A 16,179-nucleotide genomic window follows, 5' to 3' on the forward strand; every position below is an offset into this window, starting at 1 on the left:
CATGAAATCCATTTGCAAATACCTCAAGGGGAACTTATTTTATGTATTTTTGGTAACAAAGTAACCATAAAATGTAGCTTTCAGTTAGTGAGTTAAAGTCTAACAGTGCTACTGAAGAAAGCACTAAAATAAACAGTACACGTTTTCTCACTTAGCCTCTATCGCAGTTAGAAACTAGAAAATAAACATCACATTTTTCCTACCAAATCTGATCCACACAACTAAAACATTTATATTATAATAATATCAAATAGTCATCTTGTGAACATTATGACTGGGTTAGTTCAAGAGTCTAAAAACACTCACCGGGTTTTCATCACACTGAAAGATGATGCGAGTTGAGTACTGGGACGAAGACCCGCATTTGTCTCCATTCTGGTACACCACGCTGATGGAGCCATCTTCTGCTGCCTGTGGGCTGGACTGGATGTATCCCAGGTTGTATCCTTTGCCATCAATGACAACGCAGGATCCCAAAAAGCCCACTGCAGACAATACAAAATGTTATACTCTAACTATTTGCCTGCATTTTTCCAGTAATATCCCGTGCCATCCTTACAGTCTAGCATTTAGGAAAATGCCTTTCCAAAAAACAAAAACAAAAAAAAGTCATTCATATTTTTATTTAGCTTTGATGACAACATGCATTTGCTATGAGATCATTTTTATAAACATCACAACATTTATTTACATCCAGAACTGAATTAAATGTTAAGAACTTGTATTGATGATGGAAAAGTCAGACAGCTGCATAAAGCTTTTTCCATTTGTGGAAAAACTTGGTCATTGACTTTGTAAGTAGAAGTGCTCTCTGAATGTTAAACATAGCTGTGATTTCAAATGTTGATTTCTATTAATTATTTGTTTTTTTTTTGTTTGTTTTTTTTGTTTGGTTTTTTTTTTTGTTTTTTTTGTTTTTTTTGTTTTTTTTTTTAAAATTGGACCGCATCAGTTCCTCAGATTCCATTTCCCCACTTTGGTTACAGATTTTCATAAATGCATTGCACAGTTTCTAAACGAGTTTCTGTAGTTTCATATTCTTCGTTTTTTCTTTGCTTGATGCAGGCCAATAATTTGACCCTTGTGAAACGGAGAAAAATCTCTTCTACGCCCACAGAATGGCAACGTGGTTGTTTACAAAGAGAGAAGCTACTCACTGCATCAGTTAGGGTTCATTAACCCGTTCCACTCAAAGCAATATTAATCACCGATCTCCAATGGAAGACTCTTCTTATTCTCTGCTCTGCTTATTTACACCAAGTAAATGAAGTAAGACTATCAAAAAACATATGTCAGACTTAACTGGGTGTATTTTATAACAATAAATTGTAAATGAAGGCAAATCAGTTAACCAGCAACCTGTACAGTTTAAATGTGGTATCAGACTAGGTTAACAGTTCATCTGCATATTTTAATACAACTTCTGGAGGCTTACTGCTGATTTTTCGCTGTTTAAAACAAATGGCTGTGGAAGGAGCAGATACAAAGTTTGCTTGTCTTCTTCACATTGGAGTTTGCTGATCAGGGGCTTTGGTAAAAGTAAAAGTTTAAATGGTGGTCACCAGAACAGCAGCTTTTTTGGGCGCTAGAAACACGTGTTCTTTAACTCTACCTGCGCTCATCTTCTCAGCACTGGCTCAGTCTCTTTGCAGTGTGTAAACAGACTCTGGTTTCACATTAAACTGTGCCAACGTCATAGTCTCCGCTGCTGTTGTTGGTGTTTCTGTTTAAAACTGCACCCTGTGTGGGCTTAATGTTGTCAGAATTTTTATTCACTAGCTGCTCTAAACATGTTTGCATTGCACGTCTGCTTTAGTCGCAAATGTGGGTGAAACGTTCACATTAGCATTTCCATGGTGACAATGGCGAGCTACGGAGCCGTGCCTCAAACAAAGCATCGAAGACTTCGTATCGAGAATTTTTTATAAACAAATTATTCAAAAATAATCAATGAATAGTTGCAGCCCTAGTTGTGTCAAATCCTCGTCAACGTCAAATCCTCTTATGTCTATCTAAACCTGTTAATTTCTCACCTGGACACTCATCTACACGTGGGAGGGGTTTGCAGACGTTGATATAAAACCTCCTTGATGTGCCTGAATCTGTGTTTATGGGATTCCACGGGTAGTCATCTTCATCCCGGATCAGGTGACTCAGGTCATACTCATTACCATGCAAATCTAGAAGTGAAAAAAATAAATCAGATTTATTCATTAATTAATGAAGACATGTTCAAGTTAGTAAACTTTTTTGTAATCTAACAAATTCTAAAAAAAAGGGACACCTGAAAAAAAAGAAGCCATGATAATTTGTGTGTGTGTGTGCCCAAACCTGTGATCCTGCAGTCAACTGGAGCAGGCATGCAGGCCAAAGCGGTGGAGAACTCAAAGAGGACGTCATGGACCACATGCTTAGGGGAAGTACTCATGTCCTCTCGCACCAGTTTTAAGGATCCAGGGTAAGACTTTGGATCACACACAAAATTAATCCGGAAGGTGTCCCGAGTTGCTGATGAAAAAGCAAAAAAAAAAATTTTAAAAAAATAAAAAAAATGGAGGAAAGTCACAAAAAGTGCACCACTGTAACGTAAAAATAGCATCAGTATTTTTGTTTATAACCATAGTGTTGTTTGATCAAAATACAAAATGAATGGACACTTGGCCATGTCCATCATCAGATCTCACTGTGTGACACATTTCAAGATCCAGCGTGAACTGCTTTATTCTGTACATTTTCTATTGTGCTTTTGCTACCTGTTGGAACGTCAACAGGTCCCCTGTATGTTAGTTGGAGGATGCCGTCAGTTGAATACTGGAGGGTCTTCTCCTCCCCCACAGGGCTGATGGGGTGCTCGTTCTCCAGCTCACAGCCGGCCATTCCCTGACCACATTCAGCTACATCTGAGCAGATGTTTACCTGCAGGTAGGTGGGATACCACTTTGAGTTTGTGTGCTTTATGCGATATTTCATACCATATAATAAGTAAACATCTTAACGACAAAGTCTGTGAATACACAATCGAATGATGTAGTCCAGCATCACACATCCAATTCAAAAACTAAAAAGAATACAAAACAACAACAGGTAAATCAGCAGTATAAAGACAATATTTTGGATCATTTTAGTCACTTGCCTGCCAAAGCTTATAAATGTTGGTGTTTACGTTTTATAGTTTTAATGTTTTTTTGTTTGTTTTTTTATAGGTTATATTTTTATTTAAAATGTTAAATTCAATTTTATTTATATAGCACCAAATCATTTTGTATTGTAAAGGCCCTGCAATAATACAGAAAAACCCCCAACAGTTAGACAACCTCTAATGAGCAAGCACTTTGGCGACAGAGAGAACGAAAACGTCCCTTTCAACAGGAAGAAACCTCTGCAGAGGTTAAAAAATTAAAAGAAGAAGAAAAAAGTGCTAGTTACACCCAAAGTTAAATGATGTGCAATCATTTTAAAGCTGAAACTGTTCTTTCATCAGTCTGCATTCATAAGGTTTATCCGTTAATATAATTCATTACCCTTTTTAGTAGCATTTAAAAGAAAAACATTGTTTCATACTTTCACATTTTTTAAAATAAACTAAATAAGGACAATAAACATTTTTCATCTTATTCTGAAGTTTCATGAACTACAATCAGAAAGCTTCATCTGCCATGTTTTAGTGCTACGTAATGCGCTATATAGCTCTAATCGTTACCCTACACGGCTGGCAATTAAATTCCCTCCTCACAATGCTTTATTTGATTAGAATTTAATACAACCATTTGGAAAATATCACTTGAAATGCAAAAATGTAATGTTTTCCATAGCACTGCGACACTTCTATGCAACACTTGAGAGCTATAATTTGCAGAAATTATGTATGCTGGCAGAATATTGTTGAAGTGTCTTACCAGGAATTTCTTGCCATTCCCACTTGTATTGTATCCCGTCTTGGAAGCCAAGGGCGTTAGGTTGTACTCAAAGCCAGTGTTGGGGTCCACCACAGCACATGTCTGATATGCCAAAAAAAACAACAACCCAAAAACCCCACACAGATTACAACCATTTCAAGTATTTTGTTAAGTTTACCACAGTGTATCAATTACAATTAAGTCAAATTAAGACTTAAGATCCATGCAAGTACACTTACATTGTTTGTGATGGTTCTGATGGCACAGGCTGCATTGGTCTCCCACATAAAGGTGGCAGTGCAGTTCTGGTACATCAGGAATCGCGGTCCCTTAACCTGAATAGTGCGGAGTGCAAACATTGTTACACTCAAACCACCACTGTAGACAGCCAACAAGCCATTCTCTTCTCAAAACTGCATTTACTCACGAGAGTCCCTCTGGAGCAGACCAGGTGAATGCGCGTTGTATACGAGAGTTTCTGACCGTCCGAATCACAGGCAGAGCCATCTGTGAACTCCAGCATAAGGCGGTCCCGTGCTTCGATGATCGGCCCTCGCTTTGAAATGCCCATGTTACTGACTGACACCTCCTCCTCTACAGAGCCCTGAGGGGAGGCAGGAGGGAAGAGGTGAATAATTGAGTATCAGACACCAGTTACACTCTGCAGTTACTTTGAGATTCTTATTCAAATGTTCACCCTGAGCATGTTATTATAAAATGGGTGGAAGCAATATTAAAAAATAAAAAAAGAGCAGCAACAACACAGAAAAAACATTTGCCGAATGACTTTGTTTACAAAAATATAGCAAATCATATTTTGTGTCACTTTCTTCTGGGTTATTAAATGTTTGGTACGCCTATATTCATGTCCAGATCTTTCCATCTCTAAAGGCACACTAGACTAATCAATAAATATTAACATATTAAAAATAGTGTAGCAAAATAAGTATTATCGTTTCTGTCAACTGTAATATAAATTATATGATGGAAAAAGAGGAATTTGTTGTTGCCAGCTCTGTTGTCAGAGTTGACTGTAACTGTCAATTACACATGTAGGGATGGTAGTTAGAGACAAAGCCAGACAAATTTAAAGTTCAAATCAGTCCACTCTGCAAACTGCTTCTTGGTTGAATTCCTTTAACCAGTGGTAAAGTCATACCTCTCACTGTTCTCTTTGCAAATACAGATAGTTCTTTTTTCATGAGCAATACATTAGTAAATCTGGCCCATAGTGGTATAGTCACAATTCTCTAAAACCAGCAAGAAAAATTAACACAATCAATCATAAACCCGAAGTGGATTTACAACAAGGCCCCCTTTCAAGTCAGTTTCACAGTCCTTCTGGTCAGGCTATATATACACAAGATTTCAATGCAATGAGAAAAGATTCAAAGTCAAATTTGCCTCAAGACCTTTGAAAAACGCATCCCATCCAGGCCTCGACTACCCAATCAGAGTTGGCAAAGGGGTGTATGGCTGGACTCACTGGTGTCCAGATTCTGATTTTGACAAGGTGTTTTGAGGATGATACTCAAGCTAAGCTTTGTGTTACTGCAGTTCACCGTCTGGTCTCCACCAGGGAAAGTTTGGTATTCACCAGAAGACTGACATGAGCTGTGTGTTCTTCCTCAGTAATGTCGCATCTCTCTGATTCAGTGGAGGTGTTTAATGTTACAGACCTGTTTGGTTACATATTTCATCTCGCAGATGGATGCATCGCGGTCGCAGCCATGTACAGGGCTGATGGGGCGGCATACGTTGATGTAATACTTCTTCAGATTATTGCTGTCGGATAAGTCCATCACCTGCCAGTTGGAGGTGGTGTGTGACAGGCTGAAATTGAAGAAGAAAAGCTTGACGAGGAGGACAGCAGATTGGCAACAATTCAGTGCTGGACTGGATGTACTTATTTTCATGGCCTTGGATTTAGACACTGGTAAAGCAGTTGCTGCACAATGCTTTTTAAAAGCATTACCTGGATAAGTCATACTGTTCCAGTGTGTCTGGATCGGTCACCAAACACTCATGGGGTCTTTCAGGGCACGCGTAGGAGGTATACCAGCGGAAGTTGTACGTGTACTTGTCTTCTATCTGAACGAAGATTTTAACAAACAGATGTTTATATACAAATCATACAGGAGACACAAAATACGTCAAACACTGTTTAAACAATCTGACAAAGAGGTAGGGAGGATTTTACCTGGAATTCTGGGTTTCCTGGTCCAATTTGTGGGTCACAGAGGAAAGAGATGAGCGTAGATCTGGGAGTGTGCTCTTCGTTGTTGTATGGGGTGCCGTTACTGTAGTTCAGCTGAATCAGCCCATCGTAGTACGACAGGCGGGAGTTCTGTTCCCCAAGACTCCAAAAACTAAAGAAAAAATATGATGTAATTTATTCATGTTTCTTCATTGCTGAGTGTATTTAAATCACTCGGTTTCAGGATCTTTAATTTAATGAGTGTGTTATTCAATATTGACCTAAACTTTTTACACACAATGTTGTGTGTTGGGATGTAAAATGACCAGTATAATGTACAAAATGCAGATTGATAGAAGGAATGCTTAACTTAGGCTTCCAAAAAAAATATAGATCCTAAACTAAATACATTGTTGCACAACGCGTGACGCTCATTTATCCCTCTTCTTTCCACTACACCTTCAATACAGCAGGAATTTGCAGTGCAATCAGATGGAGGCAGATTATTATTGAATTCTTGATCCAATTGGTATTAAAATTAGCAAACTAAGGTAACACAGCAAAAGCACACTACGAATACTTCAGGGATAATTTACATTGATTTCTCAGATTTGTGAGAAAATTCACGTCACTTCATTTTTTTAAGCACGGTTGTTTTTAAAAGTGCTTAAAAGTGGAGTGAAAGTTGAGAAAGTGGGGCAGAACAGAATAAAGAAGTGCGATTCTTCTTGCATGTTTGTAGCCTGTAGTCTTACTTCTTTTCCACCTGGCATGCGCCGGCCTTCTCAGGACACGACGAAACACTGACTGGACCACAGACGTTGATGTAATACTGATAGATGCCTTTAGTCAGGTTGTAAAAACCACCATGAGGCTTGGAGAGAGGCGACAAGTCGAAAGAGAAGCCTGTGGAGAAGCTAAGGTTAGTTAGAGGTTAACAAGAGGATTTAAAGTAAAGAGACAAGAAAAAGGCAACCACAGGTTTTTTTCTTCCTGGTTTGCCATCATGAAAGTAACATGTGAGAGGGCACACGTGTAACCTACCATGATACAGGTGTTACATTCTCCACTAGGTGGCAGTATCGAGCAAGAGTAGTGAAACCATGGTGGTATCAGATAACTTTTTATTAATTAACTTTTTCAAGATTATTATTTTGTCATTCCTGGCGTGTGCACACACATGCACAGACAGATGCACACAGCTGGAATTAATTGCTAAGAAAACATAATTCATTTTGGATTTGGAAGTATCAATTTTTAAAACGATCACATATTAAATGGAGCAAGATCCACTTTTCTATCCCCTTTTTGTATTTATATATACAGTGGGGCAAAAAAGTATTTAGTCAGCCACCGATTGTGCAAGTTCCCCCACCTAAAATGATGACAGAGGTCAGTAATTTGCACCAGAGGTACACTTCAACTGTGAGAGACAGAATGTGAAAAAAAAAATCCATGAATCCACATGGTAGGAATTGTAAAGAATTTATTCGTAAATCAGGGTGGAAAATAAGTATTTGGTCAATGACAAAAATACAACTCAATACTTTGTAACATAACCTTTGTTGGCAATAACAGAGGTCAAACGTTTACTATAGGTCTTTACCAGGTTTGCACACACAGTAGCTGGTATTTTGGCCCATTCCTCCATGCAGATCTTCTCGAGAGCAGTGATGTTTTGGGGCTGTCGCCGAGCAACACGGACTTTCAACTCCCTCCACAGATTTTCTATGGGGTTGAGGTCTGGAGACTGGCTAGGCCACTCCAGGACTTTCAAATGCTTCTTACGGAGCCACTCCTTTGTTGCCCGGGGGGTGTGTTTTGGATCATTGTCATGTTGGAAGACCCAGCCTCGTTTCATCTTCAAAGTTCTCACTGATGGAAGGAGGTTTTGGCTCAAAATCTCACGATACATGGCCCCATTCATTCTGTCCTTAACACGGATCAGTCGTCCTGTCCCCTTGGCAGAAAAACAGCCCCATAGCATGATGCTTCCACCCCCATGCTTCACAGTAGGTATGGTGTTCTTGGGATGCAACTCAGTATTCTTCTTCCTCCAAACATGACGAGTTGAGTTTATACCAAAAAGTTCTACTTTGGTTTCATCTGACCACATGACATTCTCCCAATCCTCTGCTGTATCATCCATGTGCTCTCTGGCAAACTTCAGACGGGCCTGGACATGCACTGGCTTCAGCAGCGGAACACGTCTGGCACTGCGGGATTTGATTCCCTGCCGTTGTAGTGTGTTACTGATGGTGACCTTTCTTACTTTGGTCCCAGCTCTCTGCAGGTCATTCACCAGGTCCCCCCGTGTGGTTCTGGGATCTTTGCTCACCGTTCTCATGATCATTTTGACCCCACGGGACGAGATCTTGCGTGGAGCCCCAGATCGAGGGAGATTATCAGTGGTCTTGTATGTCTTCCATTTTCTGATGATTGCTCCCACAGTTGATTTTTTCACACCAAGCTGCTTGCCTATTGTAGATTCACTCTTCCCAGTCTGGTGCAGGTCTACAATACTTTTCCTGGTGTCCTTCGAAAGCTCTTTGGTCTTGGCCATGGCGGAGTTTGGAGTCTGACTGTTTGAGGCTGTGGACAGGTGTCTTTTATACAGATGATGAGTTCAAACAGGTGCCATTCATACAGGTAACGAGTGGGGGACAGAAAAGCTTCTTACAGAAGACGTTACAGGTCTGTGAGAGCCAGAGATTTTCCTTGTTTGAGGTGACCAAATACTTATTTTCCACCCTGATTTACGAATAAATTCTTTACAAATCCTACCATGTGAATTCATGGATTTTTTTTTCACATTCTGTCTCTCACAGTTGAAGTGTACCTCTGGTGCAAATTACTGACCTCTGTCATCATTTTAGGTGGGGGAACTTGCACAATCGGTGGCTGACTAAATACTTTTTTGCCCCACTGTATCAGAAGACAACAGGTGTTTTCTTTATTTTCTTTTATAACAGTTCATTTAAACTGCATAAAAACTACAAGATATGCAATGAGCTCTAAACTGAATTGTCTGGAAGATGATGAAAAAAAAACAGATTAAAAAAAAAAAAAAAAAAAATTGTAAATCAAGAAATACTTAAAACTTTGAATTGTGATTTTTTTTGCCTGTCCTTCATTTCTTCCACATGTAAAGTATATTTGACAGCAAAGCACAATCAGCTGTATTTGACACAGACTGTCAGATTGTGTTGAGAATGTTGACGCTGGCAGACAAATACAGAGTAGGTGCGCCCCACTGAAGGCAACAGTGTTAATTAGAGCTAAAATCAGTAGTCAGTTAATCTCAATTCACTGCTGTTAAATTTAAACTTAACTGAATTCAGTGCGAGACATTAACGTCAGCATTTAGTCATCTTATCGACTGACAGAGGTTTACCCCGACTTTTACAAACAGCAGTGTTTTTCAAATACAACACTATGTTCTCCTGCTTGGAAAGGACAACTGGGTGAAACAAATGTGATCAATGCATTCACTGTCTACTGAGGTAAAGCAGACTAGCCCAGAGTTGCTTTGCAAATCTTTAAAGAGCTTTACTGTGTGAATCAGTGAAGAAAATTACAACTTAGTCTGCAGTCAGTTAGTGTTTATTATAATCTGTAACTCTACAGAGATGTTGACAGTCAACTGATTTATGGGTCTGATTTTTGCACTTTTACAAATGTGTTTCTGTTTGTTATCATTTTTTAAATTCAATATAAGTGCGGGATTAATTGTACCATTTTCTAGCAGTTCACAGCCAAAACAAACTATATCATGACTGTAGCCAGTGGAAATAAATTTTAAGAGCTCAGAAAGATATACGATCAGATTTCCAAGTGAGACGTGAAGGATCATGATTACCCTCTTTTATCTTTCAAGGAAAAACTTACACAGAAACTTATTTATGGATTTGTGGCTGAGAAATACCATTTTCTCCTTCCTAAAAGCCTCTATTAACCCTGTTGCTACCTTGTTTTCTTCCATCCCTTTTCTTGCTCAAATTAAAAACGAATGAGGAAAAGCCCACACATATTTTATAGTTGTCTGAGCGTGTCATACCAGCTTGAGGGTCCTCCACCTTGCAGTTGTCTCCCTGCGTCTTCGAGAGGACGCAGGCGGCGGCTGTGTACCACTCCAACTCATAAATACACTCATCAGATGAGACGCCAAGAAGGACAGGAGCACTATCGAGATCTCCTGCAGGAGTACAGGAAAAAGAAACGCAAAAGAGTCAAAAGTAGCAGAAACATAACTAAGAAAACAGAGGAGAAGAGGGTTTAAAAAAAAAAAAAAAAAACCTGGTTTGCACTTGAGAGTCAGGATAGTTTTGATCCTTGTCTTGTTTTGGGTGCAAAAACTTCCATCAGTATACACCAGCCTGATGTCGTTTCCAGTTTTGGTTTTCTGGGGAGAAGAGAGGAAGCTTCCCAGGCTGATAGTTCTGTTATTCTTATCTGAATAAGAGACAATACATAAAGCACAATGGTCATATTCACTGCAAGAAAAATACGGTTTGTCTCATACTTATTGGGGGAAGTATGCATGAGGACCAAAATACTATAACTTGTCAACAAATCTATTAAAGTACTCAGATTCAACCAGATTAATCTTTAAGAACGCCCTCCTTGTGGACATTCTTACCCACGGCACACATGGCGGCATCCACTGGACAACCAGCTGCCCTTCCTGTAGGGATGACTTTGTGGCAAACATTCAGGTAGTAACGCGAGTCTGCCTTTGACGATTTATCATCCACCACCTCCCAGTTCTCACTGCCCTCTGACTCTGAATCAAGAAAGAAAAAACAAACATACAAAAAAAAAAAAAGTTGTTTTTTCCCCCTAATTTTTCAGTCACACCTGAAAGCATGGTACTGAACAGGTGCTACGATGAGAAGCTATGAGCACAACCAAGTGAATTAACAGTAATTATAATAAAAGCAACAGGGAAAACAGAGTAATATAATTTTAATTAGAACCACATAGTAAATTATTGTGTGTAAACCTAAAGAGACAAAACACGCTAGATCGACAGTTTTCAAAGTGAAATACAGAAATTCTTTATGCTGAGTAAATAAACTTAAGCATATGGTATTTGTAGTTAGGTATATACATGTATTTATGTAGCTATGTACCCCATTTCCTCCTTAACAGGTCGGCCAATCTGAACCAAACTTAATACCAACATCACTGCACGACAACGACATGAAAAATTATAATAAATCCCAATACTTTTAATTTTCCAAGATATATTATGTCATTTCATCATCATCATCATCATCCCGTGTCACTCATATGTAACCTAACAGTCACCAAAAGTTGCACCAGGGAAGAAATTGTGCTCAAGTCACCGCTAAACACTAAATTAAGAATTTAAAAAGGCACCACCTGCCAAAAACTAGGCTTTTGGTGGAAAAGCAAAACCATTAGTGGAAGAGAAATTTAACTGATCTGTTAAAACTCACCTGGGTATCTTGTGAGGGGTGAAAGGTCATAACGCTTGTTGCCATCTGTGACCCGACATAACAGATCCTCCTTCTCTTTGACGCAGGCAAACGCCGTATCCCAGTTAAAATAATAAGTGCAGTCGGTTTCCCCAGCAAACACTGGATTCCCTCGCCCGCCGTGGGCTGCAAGAATTAAAGGCAAATAATATAGAAGTAGTTAATAAAGACTGAACTTCACCTGAAACTCCATATTTATACATTAAAGGAACAATGTGCAAATTATACAAGGTGAGCCTTACAATCATTTCTTATTTATTTAAATGGAAATTGTGCATTTATTTTATGAATGTGAATTTTATTAGAGTTGTCTTAGAGATCAACTCCAACGATGCTCATGAAAACTAAATATTATTTCGATTTCCCTTTTTGGAGTTTGACCTCCTATTTGCCTTGTCTGTGCAATTTGCTTTGTTTTACAAGGCAGAACACCGTGTAACTCTTTTACTATACAGATATGTCCGCTCCGTTTTTTATTCTACTGCCAGGTGGTGCCAAGAATTTCAGCATCTGTGAGAAAGCAGAAACAAGTTGACTCACAAGCAGTCTTGTTGCACTGAAAGTTGATGATGGTCATTCTCTCAAAGCCAGAGGAGCATTTGAGGCCATCTGGATAGATCAGAGTCAGATCTCCATCTGAATAACTGAAGAGGAGGAAAAACAATGGAAAGGGGAAGTAAGGGGGTTGGAAAAGCAAGATTTGCTCTACAGTTCCATGCTCATGGATCAATGTCAGGATATCATTTTGACAATTTACACATCTCAACAAGCAAGTTTATTAAATCAAATTAGAAAACTTATTTTCAAAACCATTTACAACTTTAATAATAAAACCATCTTTGATCCTTTTGTATTTCGTGATTCTCTGACGAATAGTGATCACGGCCAGTGGACTATTCCACACCCATACTCCTATACACACACTTCACAAACACACAGAAATTACCGTAATGTCTGGTTCTGATATTGTCCAGCCACAATCTTCCTTCCTTCGCCATTCTTCACCTGGCAGGATGATATGAACGGCCCGTCACCACATTCCTGAGTGGGAACCCTACCACATATGTTCAGGTAGTAGATGTAGCTGTCAGGTGTGCCACTGGGCCCAGACTGTGTATAGTATGGATGATCCGAAGCTACAAACACAAGAAAGCATTTGAAAGTTTCAGTCAACATGTTACTGATTTTTATCTTACTGCACATTACCTATTAGGAATATCAACAGAACCAATAACTACTTTTCAATATCAAAATTCTGACAACATGATAACTACACATATATGTATGTGTATAATGTTTGTTTATACATATATAATACATATAGCTAGATGATAGTTAGCTTAGCTAAGGCTGGAGGCAGCTCTTCTAAAACTCTTATTAAACTGTACAAACTGTTGCTTAATATGTGGAAGATCAAAACAGGACATAATGTAAGAATTTGCGAACACCTGGTATATGTGTTTTGTTTTTAAATAACCGTCGAATAAAACCTATGTTTGAATTTCCTGGACCCTGAAAATGTTGAAGAATATCAAAGCCTCTTAAGGTTTTTCCACTTTTTCTATTAAGCTAAAAATGAAGGAAGCATACTGGCTGCATCTCAGCACAGCGCTCAAAAAAGAAAAGAATGCATTCAAAACTCATCAGATCTCACTCCAGTGACCTGCTGGAGGTCATTTTGTAAGGCTCTAGTAGAGCTCATCCTGTTCTACCCTTGCACAAAGGAGCAGATACTCATCCTGCTGATCGGTTAAGGACTTTCTATGGCTTTGTCCAGCTCTCCTGGAGTAACTGTCTATATCCTGGAATCTCTATTATGCTCTTGAAACTGCTGGGAAACACAATAAACCTAGTGGCAATGGTACATATTGATGTGCCATCATTGAGGAGGCTGAACTAGTGAAAAAACAGTCAGAAAAGATGAGGGGAGAAAAATGTCAGTGGGCTCCACCTATAGAACCATTCCTGTTTTGGGGGTTGTCACCGTATTGCCCCCAGCACACCTATTCTTAATTTCATGACATCAAATATGATTAGCAACCCCCTCTGCTACTTATTTGAGTAGGTCAATATTCCAGACATTTAATAGGCTTCCTTTAATTTTTTGAGCAGTGTACAAAAGAAAATGTGATGCCTTTTTATCTTATCCAAAAGGGAGGGGGGGGGGGGGGGGGGGGAGAAAATCACTGATGGCCATTGATTTGAAATAAGCAGTTTGTCAATTTAAAGAACAAGAAAAATGTTTATACAGTCACACCAAAAAATGAAGCAGGCCGAGATCTGAAAACAAATATGAGAAAAACATCTTTTTCCTTAAGTTTTTCACTTGAAACTATCCTTTTGTCCCGAACTGCAGACTGCATCGTGGCACACAGACTTCAAATGGACTGTGGCAGTGAGTGGAAAAACCTTTCACATTTCTAACAAAACCAGGAGGTTCATACACCATTTAGTCATAAAGTCACTTCCTCTAAATGGGCCTAAAAAAAGCAGCAACATGAGACAGTTAAATATGTAAAACAAGTTTTGTGTAACTGCCAAAAAACTAAATACAATGTTTGAGCTTTATTTTGCTTTTACACTACACTTCTTCAATTTAATTCAGTTTTATTTATATAAACAACAGCTGCCTTAAGGCAACTGACAGTTTTGTTTTTACTAGCAGCCCTTTGATAGTTACAACCTTATTTTTCTAATTGTAGAAACCAGTTTGAGGAACAAGGATGTATTTGTCACATGGCAGCATTTGTAAAGCTAATAACTCGTCATGTTAACCTGACATCAGCTGAGTGTGGTTTACTACTACTTTATTTTTATTTGCATTTGATTTTAATAGTTCCCCCATTGACATTTCATTCTTCATACAACTATAAGGAATAACTTATAAAAGGTTGTTTAAGCTGTTTAAGATGTTTTAGAGGAACAAAAACTTACAGGCTAAAGTGAGAGGAGTTAGGTCTATGGAGATGTCATGCTGTTCGCTGGTCAGTTTGCAGGTATGGCTCTCCAGATAGTCTCTGTGACAAGCGTATTCAGTGACCCACTCCACCTCGTAATGGCAGTTTGGCTTAGCTATCATCGTAGGAGGGCTGCTCTGTGAATGTGAAAATTAAGTAAAGTTAGGGGTTATGGTTCATTCTGCTAGCTGTGCAAAAAAACAAAAACAAAACACCCCCCCTCCCAAAAAAACAACAACAATAATAACAATGAGTATGAATACATTTTAAGCAGTGAAACAAACAATTCATCATGAAGACTGTAGCGTAACCTACCAAATGCCTGCTTGATGGGCATCTGAAGGTGATGTTGACTGCTGGTTTGCTTGATCCACAGATTGCTGGAGGATTCGAGTCGTCACTTAAAGAATACTGTAAACTCAAGCTGGAGAGGAAAAAGTGCAAGAAGTATGAAAAACTACTAAGAAAAGGTCTTCTTTTCATGTTTATTTTTTCATATAACCAGTCGGTGCTGACTTAACCTGTGTTCAAACTTACCAAAGGTTACGTCAACACATACATGTATTTAAAAACATGACTATAGCACATCTGCACATTCTTGACCTTCTGATAATCTTTTATTCCTGCATATACTGCCTCTTAGACTGCCAAGATTAGAATTTAACTTCAAGTTTCAACTCTAAACCTGAAGCACCAGACTTAGAAGACAGCTCCAAAAACAAGCTTCAGGAGAGCCATACCTGCAAACTTCACTGTCATAAACAAACATGAAGAAAGTACCTGTCATCAGTCATTAGCTCTAGCTGCTGGGTAGGAAAACCCATGTTGTATGAGCCATCTTGTGTGACGAGGCAGGCTGCAGAGCCCTCTGTACAGCCTTTGTCTGGAAGGTCTGAGAGACGATTGAGGAGAACATGAGATTTAAAAAAAAGATTCTTAAATTTCTTCTTGTTAGAAAACTAATTCAGTGTGATGACGATATGCAGGACAGCATGTAAACAGTCACAAGTCCCTGCCCCTTTGTTTACAGCTGCTTAACGGGTGTTAAACAGCACTGAGCTTGGTGTTCCTCCGAGCAACATTTTTTCACATCACTACTGGTGTCATTTGGTGAACACAATTCTTTGGTTCACCCTCACCAATGTGTTAGTGTTTTGTTTTTTGACTGAAGCAAACAGCTTGATCTCAGTGGGAAAAAAGAAAAAAAGCCTCAAGAGTATTTTACACCATCTGCTCCGCACCAAACAGCATAAACGTAAAAACAGTGACTATGTCGTGGAAAATTTGGCAACAGTGTGTGCTATGCAATGCAGTGAGCAATGCTGCAACTTTTACACAACAGAACCCAAGCAACCACTCAGTAGGATGCATTGTGATTGGCCTGTTTAGCACTGTCAATTCTGTGAATGTCAGTTTTTAAATTCAACAGTGAGAGACTTAGAATCATCTCTTCAATAGAACTCTGGCCCCAGTGAGAATAATCACCTATGCCTTTGCACACCTTAGCTTATTTGACAACTTATAGTGGGTTAACCACCTTCAAGACAATCAAGGGGACAGCCCTCCCCTATTAGTGGTTAAATACCCGGCAGTCTCCATCAGTCGTCTTAGAACTGAACCGGGCTCTT

General features: G+C 39.0%; 1 protein-coding gene across 2 annotated transcripts in view; it reads right to left on the bottom strand.

The window, feature by feature from the left end:
• The window catches only part of igf2r (insulin-like growth factor 2 receptor), a 45,972-nt gene that overhangs the window by 13,076 nt on the left and 16,717 nt on the right, over positions 1-16,179 (bottom strand). For both annotated transcript variants that reach the window (XM_082506680.1, XM_082506679.1), the window contains exons 6-25: positions 15,332-15,443; positions 14,867-14,975; positions 14,529-14,688; positions 12,541-12,730; positions 12,135-12,238; positions 11,556-11,720; positions 10,733-10,876; positions 10,390-10,545; positions 10,151-10,288; positions 6,849-6,999; positions 6,097-6,265; positions 5,872-5,987; positions 5,576-5,729; positions 4,324-4,500; positions 4,136-4,231; positions 3,897-3,998; positions 2,754-2,916; positions 2,332-2,508; positions 2,034-2,180; positions 307-485 (exon numbers count right to left, since the gene is read on the bottom strand). In XM_082506680.1, the coding sequence (XP_082362806.1) occupies positions 307-485; positions 2,034-2,180; positions 2,332-2,508; positions 2,754-2,916; positions 3,897-3,998; positions 4,136-4,231; positions 4,324-4,500; positions 5,576-5,729; positions 5,872-5,987; positions 6,097-6,265; positions 6,849-6,999; positions 10,151-10,288; positions 10,390-10,545; positions 10,733-10,876; positions 11,556-11,720; positions 12,135-12,238; positions 12,541-12,730; positions 14,529-14,688; positions 14,867-14,975; positions 15,332-15,443 (2,909 nt within the window). The remainder of the gene's footprint in view (positions 1-306; positions 486-2,033; positions 2,181-2,331; positions 2,509-2,753; positions 2,917-3,896; positions 3,999-4,135; positions 4,232-4,323; positions 4,501-5,575; positions 5,730-5,871; positions 5,988-6,096; positions 6,266-6,848; positions 7,000-10,150; positions 10,289-10,389; positions 10,546-10,732; positions 10,877-11,555; positions 11,721-12,134; positions 12,239-12,540; positions 12,731-14,528; positions 14,689-14,866; positions 14,976-15,331; positions 15,444-16,179) is intronic.

Source organism: Aulonocara stuartgranti (assembly GCF_965226115.1).
Source record: "Aulonocara stuartgranti genome assembly, chromosome: 15".
Lineage (NCBI taxonomy): Eukaryota > Metazoa > Chordata > Actinopteri > Cichliformes > Cichlidae > Aulonocara > Aulonocara stuartgranti.